Below are 18,565 nucleotides of genomic sequence, written 5' to 3' on the forward strand. Positions count from 1 at the left end.
CCATTTTCCTAAGGGTAGATTGAATTGCATTGCTGTACCTTTGCATAAATTAATAAAACTCATGGGTTCAGATTCTCAACTAGATTGATTAAATAAATGGCTCTTTGGGCCACATATTGCTTGTATATTTGTTGTATATAAACAGAAGGTTTTAATGACTGGTTCAAATCTTTGCTCCCACTCAGAATTGAATGCTGAAAACAATCGACTCAAGTCAGAAAGGCAATTGTAACCTCTAAAAAATTAAAAAAAAATTTGTGAGGCAGTATTTGAATCACAGCTTTTATTTTTTCTAGAGCAATTAAAAATATTTATCCCTCATACGCAGAATTTTTTTTTTTAAAGCTAACATGATCAAATAGTTTTCACAGAAAGGAAAAGAATGCTTAGTGGATCATAGTTTTGGAGAGAGTATGTTTTTAGTGCAGAAGCTTCACAATCATTCAAAATTTCTTTCCTTGGTTAATAAAAGAATTAATGTAATTTCTAAGTTGATCAGGAGGATAAAAATACAATTGCTCTCCTTAAATCTGATGTCTTGGTGACAGGAATAGCAGATGTTTTTGCTATTGTCTTAGGCTTTTGCTGTGTATGGTTTTATGTTATGACCCATGGTAAATATTTAACTAGGCAACATCTGTGTAGTAATGGAATTCTACTCTGGTAGCCTAGACCTTTCTTCGTACTGGCTTTATCTTAGAATCATATCAAAAGATTCTATTACCTATGTACTTTTATCACATGAAAAAATTAACCTAAGGTTATGGTTTTAACTCTAAGGTAGACTTCATTAGTTCTCTTCTTTGGTATTCAAATGTGAAATTTTTTCAAGATAACCCAAGTTGTTAATGATGAACAGACTGAAAGTCAATGGTGGTGTCAGTGCGTAAACCACAGGCTTTTCCTACATACCAGTTCCTCGTGGTTAGGTGGCAGTTCTGATGTATATCCGTAGGGAAACAATAGCATCTGGGAGTAGGAATGGAAGGTAAGGTAAGCCTTGATTGATTTTCGGTGGCTTCCAATGAAGTCAGTGACAGCTTTGGTCTCTTTCTCAGACTCTGGTGCAGGGCCCCCATAGATCTCCTGACATGGGTCCTTGGTGTGAGGGAAAGCTGCAGAGGACATGGAGGGATGAGATCAGAATCTGCCCCCCATCAGTACAGCCCTTACTTCGTTTGACAGGGATTCACAAAATGTTTTTAACATTTTAGTCTCCCAGGTTTACAGGGCTGCCTCAGTGTCCCTGCAGACTAACTCTGTACGCATAACTCAAGAGTATAACAGAGTTAGCCCACTTGAATATTCTTATTCTTAGCCTTGTTTATTTTCCCTCCGTTTCCCAGGGTCACAGGAATAACGCATCAGAAGCAGCCCAGGGCCTGGAGTCAGTTCCAATTCAGCCTCAGCTCTAACTCATTGGAGACTGCTGTACATTACCTTCCCTGAGCCTGAGTTTCTTTAACTTGTTTCAGTAGGCAGCTTTCACTTAGGGATATGTGCTATTATCATATGCATTATGGTAGAATAGAATTAGATGCTGAGGTGGTATTTTCAACAAAGTTAGATGAAGAAGAAATTTATGAATTGGGATAGTGGCAATTTCTCTTTGAATGTATGTAAGGATAAAGTAATAGTTGTGTAGCAGCTGCAGCATCGCCTGATGTAGCAGGCCTCTGCTTATCATTGCTTTTTCCTGCAACCTTTTCACTTTCTTTGCCCCAGATGTTTCTTTTCACTACACATCTGAAGAACTAACTATATGTTGGTTCTAACCACTGGTATTTCTCAAATTTTATCAGATCGGGAAGAGGAGGGACCTGAGATCTCTGTTCAGATTATCAGAATTTCTGGATTGTGCCTGATTTTAAGCAAGCTAGATATATTGAGTAAGAGATTGTTTGATAAACAGCCCTACCTCCTACTTCCACCCATTCAACAAAACATTCATAATACTTCTATGGTAGTGATGATTATCTTTCATTTTTTAGATTAGAAAATTAACACTTAGGGAATACCTATCTTTACTGAATAAGTAGGTAGTTTAACTAAATTCAGTGTCTAAACACTCTTTAGAGCTATTTCCCTTGAGATCTTGTCTGCTACTCACAGTTCCATGAGACATTAAAGTTCCTATTGAGGTCAGTTCCAATGCATTTGGAACGCTGGTTCTTGGAACGATTTTTTCTCCACATGCGGTCCTGCAGTATTGAATGATGAAAGTGTTTACACAAGCTCAGTTAGCATTTTTCAATTTGATCATTTCAGATTCTCCCTGCAGGTGTCTACAGCTTTATTTGAAATTTATCTAGTTAACCTGAGACCCATTATATAAAGAAAAAAAAAATTTTTCTTATAACTTGTAATATTTTCAGAAATGTTTTTTATATTAATAGTTTAAGGCCTTGATAAAAAATTCAGTTAGTTTTAAAAACTGTGGATTAGTTCTGAGTATTAAAAAATGATCAATTTTGTTCTGAAATTACCTATAATTTGAATTTTACCTTTGTTACATCTTTCACCATTTATAGATTCAGATATAATACAGGCCAAATTGTGATTGTTGGAGCATAATTTTCAGAAAATAACTTTTTGTGATAGTATCTGTCTGAAATCTCAAAATCTTATTTAGCAACAGCAGGGTATAAAGAATTCTCTTAAAAGACAAATATCTGTGTCACTCTTTTATTTATTTTTTGATACAATTATTCCACTGCAGATTCTGTCCCAAATTGATGGAATACAATGATTTTGTTTTGAAATCATTATGTTCAGAATGTCTCTAAATGACTTTTACTCTTAGCTAGAAATACTTTTGCCATATTGTATAATATACATTTCCTTTATAATTAGTGCTTTATTTCATTTTTCTGCATTACTAGCTTCAGCAGCGGAAATTTCATATTATTTTAAGAACTCCTGCGTAACCAGGATATCATGCTTTCCTTAGTTGAAACTGAGTTTTTAAAAATACACTTTTCTGAACTGTAATTGATTAACCAAACCTTAAACTTAATGCATAACACTCAATGTGCATGAAAGTCGGTAAATAATATATTACCTAAATGCAAACAAGAGACTACAGAGCAGTACCTGTCTCCATGACCAAATATATCCATCAACATTGAACACAGGAAGAACATAAAAATTCATTCGGTCCAGGAGTTTGGTCATAATTTTGTTTTTACCATAAGTTTTGGTTGCCTGTAGGGGTAGGAAAAAATTAAGCTATTGGTACAAAGTTTAGCTACCGTGTGGAAAGCTGTGGTTATAATTGTAATGATTACCACTCCTTAAGTCCATTTGCCCGTCACATGATTTCAAACATATTTCCCCTAAACTGCATAAAGATAAATAACCCATATATATGACAGAAAAAAATGACACTTATTCAGACTAGTGAAATTAATTGAACTAAATATTCTTTGAAGGATCATTTAATTATCAAGACTTGTAGCATTCCAGATGTAGCATGCAAGATATGTTTTATGGAAAGAAGAGAGGCCAAGTGAAAAATTAGCAATGCAACTTGTTTTAAATAGATTCTTTTCCTCACATCTTTCAGTAAATATATATTGAATTTGTAAGCATAAGAATATGTAGATATTGGGGAGGATTCATGAATTAATTATAAGTAGGATTAAAGGAAAAACACCTTGTTAATAAAAAAATTAGAGCATTTAGATTGACCAATCAACTTGTTTTCTCACATCAGATGGAAATTTCTCTAATTATCTGGACTTTCTATGACTACCTAAAATCTCTCATTATTCTTGGAAAATCTCTTCCAGGTATATCTGTACTGGAGCCAAGACATTTCTTGTAGCCCTATCTTGTGTGTTCCTTTATGGCTTACGTAAGCGAGCTTATTACTTAAGTAAGCTGAGCTCTCGGCCCTCAGCTGGAAGAACTAAAACAACTGCAGGGATAAATGAGTTCTACTGGCAGATTCATTCCTAGTGGAAAGTATCCTTGCCCTGAAAGCAGTTGTGATGTCATATTCCAGCAGCATGATGTATGCAAAAGCTGGCAGAGAAGAGAAAGTTAAAAGATAGTAGGAGTCAGAATACAATAGAAATAGAGTGAGAAGAACAACAAACTTATAAAGTGGATTTACTTTTTTTTAAAAATGAGTCATTTTTCACTTGGGAAGGAAATTTAAGCATGAAAATTCCAAATGTGTGCATAGCCAATTCAATATCTAACCAGGAACTAATGTTCTGTGCTTTGAACTCACTGAAGAAAGGCCAAGTTTGTAGGTTGTAATATAAAGATTGTTTCAGATTTCCCATACTTAACTATAGGAAAAACCATATTGTAGCCAAAAATTGTTTTTTTAGTTTTATAAACTGTCAGCTGGAGTTCAAGAAGTTTAAAGGAAGGTGACAATTTTATAAAAACCTCAATGATGAGTAAAATCCAGAGCGTTTATTTCCTGACAGCACCAAATGTGGGCTCTTCTTGTTAAGAGGAACTGCACTCATTTGTAAAGGGGTGTTGCCACTCAGTGAAGTGATGGAGACTTGACAGTCAAAGGAGAATTGTGTGACTGTTCCAATTGATTTACCCGATAGACAAACCACTGGCAGAATGCTGGGGAGATCCATTCTCGTGCATGGATGCCACAGTCCATAAAAATAGCCTTTCTTCTTTCATCCTTTTCCCCAATCTTTTAAAAAATAAATTTGATATATTATTTTACATGAACTTACACACTGATCTCTTGTTGTCCAAATACTCATTCATAGTATCAGAGCGATTCTTTCACCTGTCTTCTGTTGAATGAGTAACTGTGTATGCACATATTTTTCTTAGGGAGGACCATGGCATGTATCCTTAAAATGCATAATTCATAATCTATTTCATAGTATATTTTTCAAAAAATTTTCTTAGTGTCAGAGTTGCTTTTAGGGTTTAAAAAAATCACAATCTATTGTTATTTTATTGCTAACATCCTTTGGCCTGAGAAAAAGATTATAAAGTTGCTTCTGTTTCTGCCATTTCCTTTTGTTTTTCATACTTCATAAACATGATGTTTAGCCTGGAGTGGAAAAGATTTTGTAGTTGTGTTTGCAGTGGGGGGGAGGGTTAGTGGCTGCATATTTGAAGAACTGTCATTTTAGAGAATTTAGATTTGTTTTGAGTGATTGGAGAGCATGAATGGATGGGAAATCAGGGTAAGGAAGGGCTTCTCAGTTATTAAGGGGATGCTTTAGGGAGCAATGTCTTTGGATGTACAAAAATCCCGTAGCAGTTGAATGGCAATTGTCAGCTCGGTCATAGAAGGGAATTCCCTATCAACACAGAGTTGAAATGCCTCACTTACTGTACTGGGATCCTATGATTATATGATTCTTCAGTTTATTTTCTTCCTGACATTTAGTCAACAGTTTCACTGAATTTTAATGGATGGAAAACTGTTTTATACACCAGGGACATCATAAACTCTTGTTATAAAGATATGGGATAAGAAACTTGTCTGGTTTTGTCCACTGTGTCTGTCAGGTGGTTTATTCAGGGACTTTCTTGGTTCTACGTAAAACCACCTGGCACTTCTATTCTTGAATGGATGTCTAGAGCTTATATGTTCTTCAAAGAAATAAGACTTTTTATTGTCTAAAAATTAGCTAGTTGTGTCACAAAGTAACTCTTACATTCATATTTTTCAACAATAGTAAGAATCTGTAGTTCTTAAATTACTTTTACCTTGAGAACATACAGTGGATTATCTTCAACAGTAGTTCCAATTTTAATACGAGAGACCATTTTAGGATGCTTATGTACCATTTTTTCAGTCCAAGCAACAATCTTAAGAACAAAAACAATTTTGAGAGATTAGAATAAAAGGAAACTAAAAGACAACAAATGTTGAGGGTGACGTTTTTCTTTTTGGAAGTGCAGGCATTTTATACTATACCTCGTCCCAGTTATTGTATTTTGCATAGCTGTGCCTGCCTGGGATATCTTCTTTGACATCAAACTGTTTCTCAACCTCTTCTTGTACATCGTGAATCAAGATTCTGTTTGACAGGGGGAATGATAAAATACACATTTACTGGAGAAAGAAAAACAGTTATCTTTCATTTACAGAAATTTTCTCTTCCTTCATCTCTATCTTAGATCAAGTTTACCTTGTTTCTTCTTTATTCTGTAACCATGTCTTTTAGATCTGTCATGTGTCTGGCTTCCAATCTTCCCATTTATCTAGAGTTGTGCTGTTCTTGCTGATTGACTGATTGAGTGTAGAGGAAGAACATAAATGAGGTATACTCTTAATTAGAGTTTATTTAGCACATGAGACCAAGTACTGCTCATGAATATTGATTCCCATTAACATCACTGACAAGCACATTATTATGCATATTATATCTAACTCACTGTATGCTTGGCTTTTGACCTAGGATGAATCTGGGATTTCTTTGAAAAAAATTATGACAACAAATTTGGAATCAGGTGGGGCATGTTGCACTAAAACTCACATGAAGTCTGAGAAGTTTGGAAGTTATATTCTGGGTTGTCTCTACAGACATAATTAAGTGTCTTAAGCTCTAAAGAGGGTATGTGGCTTTTGCTCCACCTGCATTAATAGAAGTAGAGGAACCAGGGAAAAGAGAGATTTTATGGTCTCAGAGGTTGATTTGTAGCATACGGCAGTATTAATTAGTCACAGGAAGCTTGTATCTAAGAATATTTTTAGACTTACACATATCAATTTAGCTCTTGTGATAACAGCAGCAAAAGAAAATCGTGTGAGACCTTTCCACAAATGCAGCTGCATGAAGACATCAGAATGGTAACAGATTGTTGCTGATAAAGACTAGAAATTAAGCCTAAGGCTGGAAATTAAGAACTATGGCCAGATGTTATTTTCATGAGCCCTTCCACTAACCAGCAGCCAGGTTTAAGTAGATGAAACCAAATTACTTTCTCTCAGATATTATTTTAGCTCTCCAAGATTTGCTTAATTTGTTAAAAATTGTTCCTAAATATAGGTGAAAGGATAAATAATTATCCCTGAGGATTTAATGATAGAAATGGCTATTTACTGAGTCTTTCTTATGTACCAGGCACTCTGTTCAGCATGTTATTTACATTTTTCACTTAATCTTTACATCAACACTCTTAATTGGGTACCATTATAACTCCCATTTTTATAGAGGTTAGGTAGATTTCCAACATGGATATAACTAAAATACAGAAGTTGGGATTTGAACTTAGAGATGTATGACTTCAGTACTCTAGCTAAACCACATACAGCAGTGCCTCCAACACAAGGAGTGAAATCCCTGGGTATTGCTGTCAGATCTATAGTCTTCTTAGTCTACTGAGGCTTGTTCAAGGTTTGCCCAGTTGACCAGCTCTCCAGGAAGCCTGAGTCTCAAGATCAGAGAGCTGGTAAGTTCAGAGAAGAGGCAAAATGAATATTATGTTGACAATTTCAAGACTCCCTCCTTCTGCTGCTTTTAGAGAGTAAAAAAGAGGAAATGGAGATTGCTTTGGCAATATGTGGTCTTTTGTGGGTACATATAAATTTTAGGATTATTTGTTCAGGTTCTGTGAAAAATGTCATGGGTGTTTTGATAGGGATTGCATTAAATATGTAGGTTGAGTAGTATGGCCATTTTAACAATATTAATTCTTCTAATCCAAGAGCATGGGATTTGTATCATCTTCAGTTTCCTTCATCAGTGTTTTATAGTTTTCATAATATAGGTTTTTCACCTCCTTGGTTAAGTTTATTCTCTGGTATTTTATTCTTTTTGATGCGATTTTAAACAGAATTTTTTTTTTTTTTACTTTCTCTTTCTGATAGTTCATTATTAGTGTATAGAAAAGCAACAGATTTTTACATGTTAATCTTGTATCCTGCAACTTTGTTGAATTCATTTATTAGTTCTAATAGTTTTTGGATAGAGACTTTAGGGTTTTCTATGTAAAGTATCTTGTCATCTGCAAATAGTGATAATTTTACCTCTTCCCTTCCACTTTGGATGACTTTTATTTCTTACTCTTGTCTGATTGCTGTGGCTAGGACTTCCAGTACTATGTTAAATAGAAGTGGCAAGAGTGGACATCTGTGTCTTGTTCCTCAATTTAGAGGAAGGGCTTTCAGCTTTTCACCTAGCTTGAACCCAAGCTTGGATTTGTAATAAATGGCTTTTATGTTGAGATATATTCCCTTTATACCTACTTTGATGAGAGGTTTTATCATGAATGGATGTTGAATTTTGTCAGATGCTTTTTCTGCATCTATTGAGATGATCATGTGATTTTTTATTCTTCCTTTTGTTAATGTGGTATATCATATTGATTGATTTGTGAATATTGAACCATCCTTGCATCCCTGGAATAAATCCCACTTGATCATGGTGTATGATCCTTTATATATATTGTTGGATTCGGTTAGCTGGAGGTATCACTCTCTCTGACTTCAGACTATACTACAAAGCTGCAGTAATCAAAACAGTAGAGTACTGGCACAAAAACAGGCACATAGATCAATAGAACAGAATAGAGACCCCAGGAATAAATATATGTACCTATGGTCATTAATCTGTGACAAAGGAGGGAAGAATATATGAAAGGAGGGAAGAATATATTGAAGAGACATTCTCATCTCTTCAATAAGTGGTCCTGGGAAAACAGGACAGATACATCTAAAATAGTGAGATTAGAACATTTCCTCACTCTATATACAAAAATAAACTCAAAATGGATTAATGATCTAAATATAAGACCTGAAACCATAAAACTCCTACAAGAGAACATAGGAAGAACAGTCGTTGACATAAATTGTACCAATATTTTTTTGGATCTGTCTCCTTAGGTAAAAGAAGCAAAAATAAACAAATGGGACCTAATTAAACTTAAAAACTTTTGCACAGCAAAGGAAACCATCGAGAAAACAAAAAGACAACCTACTGAATGGGAGAAAATATTTGCAAATTATATGACCGACAGGGGATTAATACCCAAAATGTATAAACAGCTCATACAACTCAATTATAAAAAAAAAACAACCCAATCAGAAATTGGACAGAAGACCTGAAAAGACATTTTTTCAAAGAAGACATATGGATGGCTAACAGGCACATGAAAAAGATGCTCAACATTGTTAGTTATTAGAGAAATGCAAATCACAACAACGACATATCACCTCACACTTGTCAGAATGGCCGTCATCAGAAAGTCTACAAATAACAAATGTTAGCGAGGATGTGGAGGAAAGGAAACCCTCCTACGCTGTTGATGGGAATGTAAATTGGTGCCCCACTATGGAAAACAGTATGGAGGTTCCTCAAAAAACTGAAAATAAAACTACCATATGATCCAGCAATTCCACTCCTGGGTATATATCCAGAAAAAACAAAAACACTAATTTGAAAAGATACATGCACCTGAATGTTCATAGCAACACTATTTACAATAGCCAAGATATGGAAGCAACCCAGGTGTCCATCAACAGACAAATGGATAAAGAATACGTGGTGTGTGTGTGTGTACACACACACATACATATACAATGGAATATTACTCAGCCATAAAAAAGAATGAAATTCTGCCATTTGCAGCAACATGGATGGACCTAGAGAATATTATGCTTAGTGAAATAAGTCAAACAGAGAAAGAGAAATACTGTATGATATCACTTATTTGTGGAATCTAAAAAAATAAAGCAAGCAAATATATATATATAGCAAAACAGAAACAGACTCACAGATTTAGAAAACAAAATAGTGGGGAGAGGGATGTAGAGAGGGAAAAGATAGGGGTATGGGATTAAGAGATGCAAACTACTATACATAAGAATAGATAAGCAGCAAGAATATATTGTACAGAACAGGGAATTATAACCATTATTTTATAGTAACTTTTAATGGAGTGTCTTCTGTAAAAATACTGAATCACTATGGTATCCACCTGAAACAAATATAATATTGTACTCAAGTGTACTTCCATAACAAAAAGGAAGGAATGGAGAACTGTGTGCCAGTATATGTGACTGCCATGAGCTTCGGGGTATGTGTGTGTGTGTGTGTGTGTGTGTGTGTGTGTGTGTGTGTGTGTGTGTGTGTGTGTGTGTAACTGTAGTGGGGAAGGATGTTTCAGGGAGGCAGAGTCATTGTTATGGTGTCTTATAAGCTGGTCTGGACTGCGTTTCCCCCATGCCCACATTCCTGCAGGATAGGGTCTACTCAAAAAGCATGATTTCAGGTTTCTACAGGATCTCATTTGTCTCCAGTAACTCCCTAATTGGGTTACTTTGTATCATACTTGGCACTTATCAACATGGATTTCCCCCAGCATTTGAGGCATACCTCTGTGTTGGGTAATAAACTTTAAGGCACTAATTTATTCAGTAGGAGGGAAAAGGTGCAGCTGATGATAGTCTCTAGTTATCCCCTGTTGCACAGTGTGTGCGCATGTGTGTGCACATGCTCATGTAAGCACATGTATAAGTGGTCTTTCCTTCACTTGCATTAATAAAAGTAGTAAAGGAACCAGCCAAAGAACATTATATGGTCCCAGCCAATCTTCATGAAACCCCTATGAAACATCATTTTAAAGATGAAGAAAATGAGATGGAGAGAAGTTAAATGCACTGTCAATGTTGAATACCTAATGCATGGCTTAAATGGGACTAGATTCAGACACCTTCACTCCAGAATCTACATTCTTATCTACCACACTCTTCTGCTTTCCACCATGACCAACATCTCTTTGACATTTGTATCAGGTATTAACAATACCCATTTTATTCTTGGGTAAGGAATATATAAAAATGTGGAGCAGAAGGAAAAATGAATAGGATGAAACACTAGAATGATTTATTTGATTGAAATACTTATTTGATAGAACCATGCATATACTTGGAATATGGATTTTTATCTGACTGAACATTATTAGGTAATTAGACATTAATATGAAGTGTTGATGATCAGTTTGGTATAGATCTCTTCCACATTTCTCACATAATCTTATGTGGGTCTTAATAAGATTTTACTTAATTGTATCATTTGAGTTTTACTATTATATTAGTTGTTGTTTCCTGAATTACCTTTCATTAACAACTCTTTATTTTCTAATTTTAACTTTTGATCAAAGAAGAGATAATCTAAAATGTATCTAAAATACGAATATCTAAAATGTAGAAAAATTAATAAAAACACTAGGGTTTTCAACTGCTGATTCTAAATATGGTGTCTGTCCTTTAAGGCTCAGTTCAAGGGATGTGCATTCTTTTAGATATTATTGAACCAGTCTGTTCAGGTTTGTTAGTATATACATATTATTTGATTTTTAGGCTTGGCCTTTTGTGATTTTGTAAGAATGTAAAGGGAAAGAAAGGGAGCAAATATGCTGCTTTAAAATAAAATCTGTCTTGGTAATTTAATTTTCTGAAAATTAAAAAAAAATATCACACAGATTGCTTTAAACTAAGTAGTGGTTTATATGCACTGTCTAATGAAGGGTGTCTTAGTAAATCATTGTGTCAAGCCAGCCTCTTATTGTGGTTTTATTCTGACTGGTGTCTGGGTCCAACCAGATGTTTCTGTTCTTAGAACCTTCTTCTGTTACTGACTGACACCACGTAACACATGTAATTAATATGCAGATAAAATTATCTATATAATTAGTACTTGGAGACAAGCTTTTAAATAGTTCTTGTCTGCACAGATCACTTTACATATTTATATTTCTGAGGAAGGTAACTATCTAATTATGTGGCTTTCTCACAACTGTGGCTAATTTGGACCAGTTTCTAGAAATCATCTTCTAATTAGATAAAACTAGTTTTTTTTTTTTTTTTTTTTGGCGGTACGTGGGCCTCTCACTGCTGTGGCCTCTCCCGTTGTGGAGTACAGGCTCCGGACGCGCAGGCTCAGCGGCCATGGCTCACGGGCCTAGCTGCTCCGCGGCACGTGGGATCCTCCTGGACCGGGGCACGAACCTGTCACCCCTGCATCGGCAGGCAGACTCTCAACCACTGCGCCACCAGGGAAGCCCCGATAAAACTAGTTTTTATAGGTAGTTTAACACTTTGGTTCTTGATGTAGACAGCAAGGAAGTATTTGGCATAAGGCAAAGTGAAAACGTTTCACAGTACTCGCGAGGATCTGGATTTAGACAACTCTGTTTGAGTCAGAATTGTTCCAGGCTAGGAGAGGACCAAAGAGGAGAAAGGGCTGATGTGAGTTATTTGATAAAATGGAAAGATGGCAGCCCCCTGCCTGGGTGTCTTCTGTGACAGTGATTTATTCCACTGTGGACACTCAGTGTTGAGCAACTAGCTGCTTGTCTACATTACCAGGATATTAAGGAAACATACTGCTTCATTTTTACCCTGCTGTTCAAACCAATTATACAGTTTGCCAACTAAAATATATTTTAGCCTGGGCTAGATACTTTGTAAGAATTAGTTGATCATAGGAATCTGGGTCAGGTTTATATTAATGAAGTAAAGTGAAGATTGTAATAATTGAGGCACACATTTGAGAAGTCTGGCTGTGAAGTGATTCAAGAGACACGGTCACCAGGGAGTATATAGGGTAGAGGGGTGATTTCTTTTAGATGAAAGAAACAAGACGTCATATCGACCTCAGCAAACGCATACAGTCCATAACACACTACTAATTTCTGTGATTTGAAGGTATATTTATAAACTGTCTACTTCTAATTTTAATGGTACAATTTATAAAATCATAGAAAAACATATATCAGTATATTAATTAAAAAGGTTTAAATGCTGGTATAAATTAATTTTGAATATGTTCTCCCCATATATTAACTACTATATTTGTTTTACAGCCCTCTTGAAACAACAACAAAAACAAAGACAGTGATAAAAACAATCACGCATAATAGCCTGTGACTTTAAGCCATTAAGCCACAGACAGGAATATTTTTTGTTTACTTGTCTATGTATGTGTTTCCTTCATTTCAGTAGTATTTATATTTACTAGGAATATTGAAGCAATATAATAAATACAATCAAATCCTGCTCTGTCATATGACATTATAGGATCTTTGTCTGAGCCAGAAGTAGAAGGCCTTTTGAGTTACAGCACTAAGTTAGGTAGCAGAGGCATGAAATAGCAAGTCAAAAAGAAAGAACTGGTGTTTAGCAGTTTTGAGTGGTGGGGTTCTTAATAAAGGGGAATACTGGAATGACAAGGGCTGGGGGAGTACAGGATCCCTCAGTACATCAAATTGCTAAATACTTTAAAGTATAAAAAGACATTTTGTTTTCTATGCTGTATATTGATTTGTGATATTCATCTCTGGGCTCCCTTCTTATTTGTTGCCCCAGGGCCTAGACTGCATGACCCATGGTTAGTGCTAAGTTCCAATTTCCTTTTATTTCTCTGTGGGACCACAGCGACTCATTTCTGCATCTCTGGCCATTCGAGAATTCTCTCCTCTTAGATTTGTCTTATTTTACTGCATTGTTTTTGCTTTCTCTGGGGAAGAATTTCTTGCGTAAAGAATTATTTATTTATTATGTATTTTACATTCCTACATCTCTGACTCAAGGATGAACATTGTTAGGGTCTCCTTTTATGTATCAGGAGAATTCAAATACAAGAATGTGGTGCTGGTAGTCATTAGTAGTGCTGAGCTCTGGGTTGATTACCCGGCAGGGGTGACGAGTGTGACCAAACCGTCCATGCCTGATCACGTGCACTGTGTCCTTACCAGGGGCTGAGTTTTAGAGATGGCAGATATCGTAATTGTTGTTCTTGCAGATCATAGCAAACATAAGATAGAAGTTGAGTGGCCAACTTTGAGCTCATCACTTTTATAAGCAGGCCTCCCTAGTCTGTTTGGAAGTAACTATAAATTTTATCTCATAGATAGAGCTTTCATTTTGGGGCACCCAATTTAAAAATTACACTTGCCTTTCAATTTCAAGACTCCAAGACTTTGAGTCTCTAGCACATTTGAATATTTGCCTAGGACTTACTCATAGTGCATTCTATTTTGATCGAAGGCAGCCTGAATGGACTGGAATTCCTTTTCACTAATTCGGAAATCCACTGTCATGTTAGCAGCTACATGGTGGGTGATGTCTGGATGCCAGAAGTCAAGCTGTGCAGATGAGTTCAGTGTTAGTCGCAGTTGTTTATTTGCTCACCCGACACATATTTATTAAGAAATGACTATGTGTCATACACAATGAAAGGAATTTGAGGTTCAACGTGACTGAAGTATGGACTCTTAATAAACCTATGAGATTTTTGCAAATGTATTTAAGAATTGTTGAATATTAGGGAGTGGGAAAAAAACTATTGTACTGATCACTTTTTTAGGACATAGTATATAGAGTTGCAAAAAGAATGAGCAGCTTTTGGGTAATCCATTTGCTTCTACCATCTTGGGGCCAGTTGGAGTTGTTTCACAATTGATTTAGCCACAGCATCTGTCTCTAATTGGGAATATGGACTAATATATGGCATCACCCTCCCCTGCCCCTGCTCCTGAGTCAGGCCTCAGAACCACATGTCCCAGTAAACTCTGGAATTCCTGGAAGGTTTGTGTCCAATGAAAGCATAATCTCTAGCCATGTCATTTTTCTAGCAGTATGTCCTTGGGCAAATTACTAAAACTCTTTGAGTTTCAGTCCTCGCGCCTAAAAAAGGGGCTAACAGTCCTCCATTGGGAGTGTTGTGAAGATTGTGAAACAGCTGTGACATGTGGGCCATGCAGGCATCTGGCAACTCCTGATTCCCTTCTCTTTATCTTCCTCTAGCTGAGACTTTCAGCAATTTGGTGAATGGGACTATAAAGATAGCATTCAGATTAAAGTAATTTAAGAAGATTCCAATTCGTGTTCTTCAAAATCATACTCAGTTGTGAAACCCAACGAAGTATAATTTCCCAACCTTGGAAATGTAGAGAAAGTGCTCACTTTCTACCCATCATGCTAAGCTTGCAGGCGTGTCTAAATCTACCTGGCTGTTTTGTGATTGACTTCCTCTCTACCTCTAGGTCAGTCAGTTATGTGCCAATAGGGGGCTGCAGTGAACCAACCAATATTTATTGGCTTATTTGGATCAGGAAGCTACAGCCTGAATTAGACACATGAGAGATGTAACGTGTGATGTAAAGGTAGGGCCATCTAATCACAATAGCAATCTCTCTGTTCCAACAGGGTAATGTAGTGCAAGAGTTAGGGCTCAGTGAACCATCATGAGCATTTACTAAGCACCAGGCCCAGAGCTGGGTGCCAGGGTTGTAGAGGTTAATACAAGAGAAGCAAGAAGTTCAGTGTGGGAGACAGAGCCGTGTATGCACTTCCAACATGCTGACCAATGCCAGAGGCAAGCACAAGTGTTCTAGGAGCACGACAGGCAACCCGAACTGGGTCATGAGAGTTGATGAACAGAGAAGGACTTCCTCCAGGAGGTACTGCCTGAGCTGGGTCTTGAAGAATAAATAGCAGTGAGCCAAGTAAAGAGGGAAGTGCATTCCTCCTGAGAAAAAGTGTGTAGGGCCAAAGTGGGCGAGTTTTTGGTGTTTATGGTGCTTGAAGGGTGAGAAAGAGGGTGGAGTGCAGAGGTTGGAGATTATGAAGTGCTTGGAACAGCACCCTGATCCCAACAGAAGATGCTTCTATGGTGCTTAGTGTGGCCAGGCCCACTTCTGAGCATTACCCAAATATTAGCTCATTTAGTCTTTACAACATTATTAGAAAGTAGGTGTGACTGTTATCCCCACTTTACAGAGGAGGCATTTGAGTCCCAGAGAGGTTAAGTAACTTGTATAAGGACACAGAGCTAGGGTAGAGCTGGGGTTTGAACCTCTGAAGACCATGCTCTTTCCAGACGAGGCTGCCTCTCACTAAAAAGCTTCAAGTGGAGGAATGCAGTTGTCCGGCTTTAGAGAGAGCAACTTGCCGCGCGGACTTGGCTTTGTGGGAGGCAGGGCCCTGAACATGAGACAAATTGTAATTGTCTATTGAAATTGTCCCTGCAAAAGGTAGGGCAGACGTGAATTTGGCAGGGACAGAGGAAGGAAGAGGAGAGTATGGATTTGAAAACCATTTGGGAATGAGTACAGGCAGAACTTTTGATTGATTTGATGTGGAGATAAGGGGGTATCTGACTAGATCTCAGATTCCATTCTGGCTTTAAATTTGATATGTCAACTTGGTCATTTAATTTACTGTCTTTGAACTTAAGTTATTGTTTTCAACAAGTTACATTTTGACACTGACATTGAAAGTCTGATGGAGAATTTGAAACGATGTATGTAAGGTGGCTGGCACAGTGTGTCTTGTGCATAGGAGCAGCTGAATAACTGAGAAAATGATAACTTTAGCCTACTGGATTTTAAAAGACTGACCTAACTTTAAGAGTTTTCTTTCACCATGGACCTGCTCTTGGAAAGGGTCACATCTTGATATTATCAACCAGTGCATTGCTGTTATCAGGTAACCAGTACCTTGATGTTATCATAATTTTGACAGACATGAGGCCAGTGGTACAGATCAGTGTGGGAGTGAGGAGAATGGAGCAGGCAAGGCGCTATCAGCAGGGAGGGAGAAGAGGCCGTGATAAAGGTGTCAGGAACATCTCCCTATTTCACACTTCCACCTAGAAAAAGCTGTTGTTTGCAAAGCTTTTGGGTGGGAAAACAGAAGTGGTAATTTGGGGAAAAATAAATAAAAACAAAGGGGAGTACTGGCAACTGGCTCAATTATCCAAGTAGCTCCTGTCCCTTCCCCCATCTTTTTTTTTTTAAATTAATTAATTAATTTATTTATTTATGGCTGTGTTGGGTCTTCGTTTCTGTGCGCGGGCTTTCTCTAGTTGTAGCGAGCGGGGGCCACTCTTCATCGCGGTGCGCGGGCCTCTCATTGTCGCGGCCTCTCTTGTCGCAGACCACAGGCTCCAGACGCGCAGGCTCAGTAGTTGTGGCTCACGGGCCCAGTTGCTCCGCGACATGTGGGATCCTCCCAGACCAGGGCTCGAACCCGTTTCCCCTGCATTGGCAGGCAGACTCTCAACCACTGCGCCACCAGGGAAGCCCCCCTTCCCCCATCTTTGTCTTTGGTAGCTCCGTGGGCATTGAAAATAAAAGACAAAAGAAGCAGGTTTTAGGGAACAGAAAGAAAAGATTTAAAAAACCCCTCTATTTGCTTTACCTGGTTGGTTTTGGCCAAGTCCTTTATGATGTTTGCTTGTTTTTCATCCTGGGCTTCACATGTAACACCTTCTCCCTTTAAGAATACAAAAGATGAAACATGTAAACTGTGAAGAAACGTTGCATAATCCTCTTCCCACATGGAGTCTGGAACACAGGGTGGCAAGATTCACCTGTCAAAGCGGACAGGAGCAATTGCAAGGGTGATAGCGGTCAAACCAGAGGCAGGATGAACCTCATGGTTCTTCTTTGTCTGTCCCAAGCCCCTCTGCCAGTTTTATGCCTCAGCTCTTATCTGGAGGAACAGCTCATTTCCTCTTAGGGTTCTGGTGGACAAAATGCCCCCCCCCCCCACCACATTTTCTAGTTGGGGAGGGGAGTAGGGTGGCAACACTAATACTAAATGCCCATTTGGTGACAGGTGAATTCCATGCTACTCATATACCTTTTACAGTTGGGAATACCCATTTTACAGATGAGATGAGAGGCAAATTCCTTGTTTAGCAAATAACTTGCCCAAGGAAGCAGAGCTAGTATGAGATTTGAACCCAGTTCTTTGTTCTAAAATACTACTCTACCATATGCTTGAATTGAAGGATGGAAGGAATCAGTTTAAATTTGCACTTGGAACCCGAGATGAATTTGGGTATCTGGCCACAGAACCCTGATGGGTGGTCCTTAATAGCAAAACTTTTTTTTTTTAACATCTTTATTGGAGTATAATTGCTTTACAATGGTGTGTTAGTTTCTGCTTTATAACAAAGTGAATCAGCTATATGTATACATATATCCCCATATCTCTTCCCTCTTGCGTCTCCCTCCCACCCCCTCCCTCTCCCACCCCTCTAAAACAGATGTTTTTGAAGCTACGTTGTAAATTGTTAAAATAAGAACTTTTGATTACAAATTATTTTGAATATACTAAAAGTACTGTAAGTAATCTGGAAAACATTGATATGTTCACTGTCTAGATTTTATACTTTTGCCATCGTTTCTCGGTACCTCTCTTGGTAAAGAAGTAAACATTACAGAAATGGCTAAATTACTCACTCCCCACTCCTTTCCCTTTTCCCTCCCTCTGTCCTCAGGGGGAACCCCTATTCGTAAAGCAACTTGCGGACATTTAGAGGGCAAGATAATATGGTTGCTCAAATGTTTGTTCATGGGCTGCTCTCTTCAGGGTCTAGATGCTGTAGGTGCCCAATAAATGCTTTTTGAAAGTTGAATTACTGAAAGTCATTTATAAACCATTTTAAACAGTGTCTTGGGGGGAGGTCTTTAATCTTGAACAAAACTCGGTTAATTATGGATTATTTGGGAGAAGGCAACACTTTTACCCAGAATTATAGGTAACCTAATATACTGAGTGAATTTAATCAGATAACTTATTAGAATTTCCTTTAAAACTACCTCTTCA

General features: G+C 37.4%; 1 protein-coding gene and 1 long non-coding RNA gene across 3 annotated transcripts in view; one reads left to right on the forward strand and one right to left on the reverse strand.

Moving 5' to 3' along the window:
* Positions 1 to 17,558, reverse strand: part of CPA3 (carboxypeptidase A3) — a gene marked incomplete at its 3' end in the record, with an annotated part of 30,298 nt that extends 12,740 nt beyond the window's left edge. The window contains 11 exon segments of the mRNA XM_079922122.1: positions 913 to 1,115; positions 2,111 to 2,201; positions 3,094 to 3,204; positions 4,568 to 4,669; positions 5,707 to 5,808; positions 5,918 to 6,020; positions 13,967 to 14,091; positions 17,150 to 17,202; positions 17,205 to 17,224; positions 17,322 to 17,370; positions 17,373 to 17,558. Of these exon segments, the coding sequence (XP_079778248.1) occupies positions 913 to 1,115; positions 2,111 to 2,201; positions 3,094 to 3,204; positions 4,568 to 4,669; positions 5,707 to 5,808; positions 5,918 to 6,020; positions 13,967 to 14,091; positions 17,150 to 17,202; positions 17,205 to 17,224; positions 17,322 to 17,370; positions 17,373 to 17,388 (975 nt within the window). The 5' untranslated portion in view covers positions 17,389 to 17,558.
* Positions 1 to 18,565, forward strand: part of LOC307186283 — a 672,979-nt gene that overhangs the window by 42,618 nt on the left and 611,796 nt on the right. The gene's annotated exons all lie outside the window — the stretch shown is intronic.

This window comes from Stenella coeruleoalba (assembly GCF_951394435.1).
Source record: "Stenella coeruleoalba genome assembly, chromosome: 5".
NCBI classification, from domain to species: domain Eukaryota; kingdom Metazoa; phylum Chordata; class Mammalia; order Artiodactyla; family Delphinidae; genus Stenella; species Stenella coeruleoalba.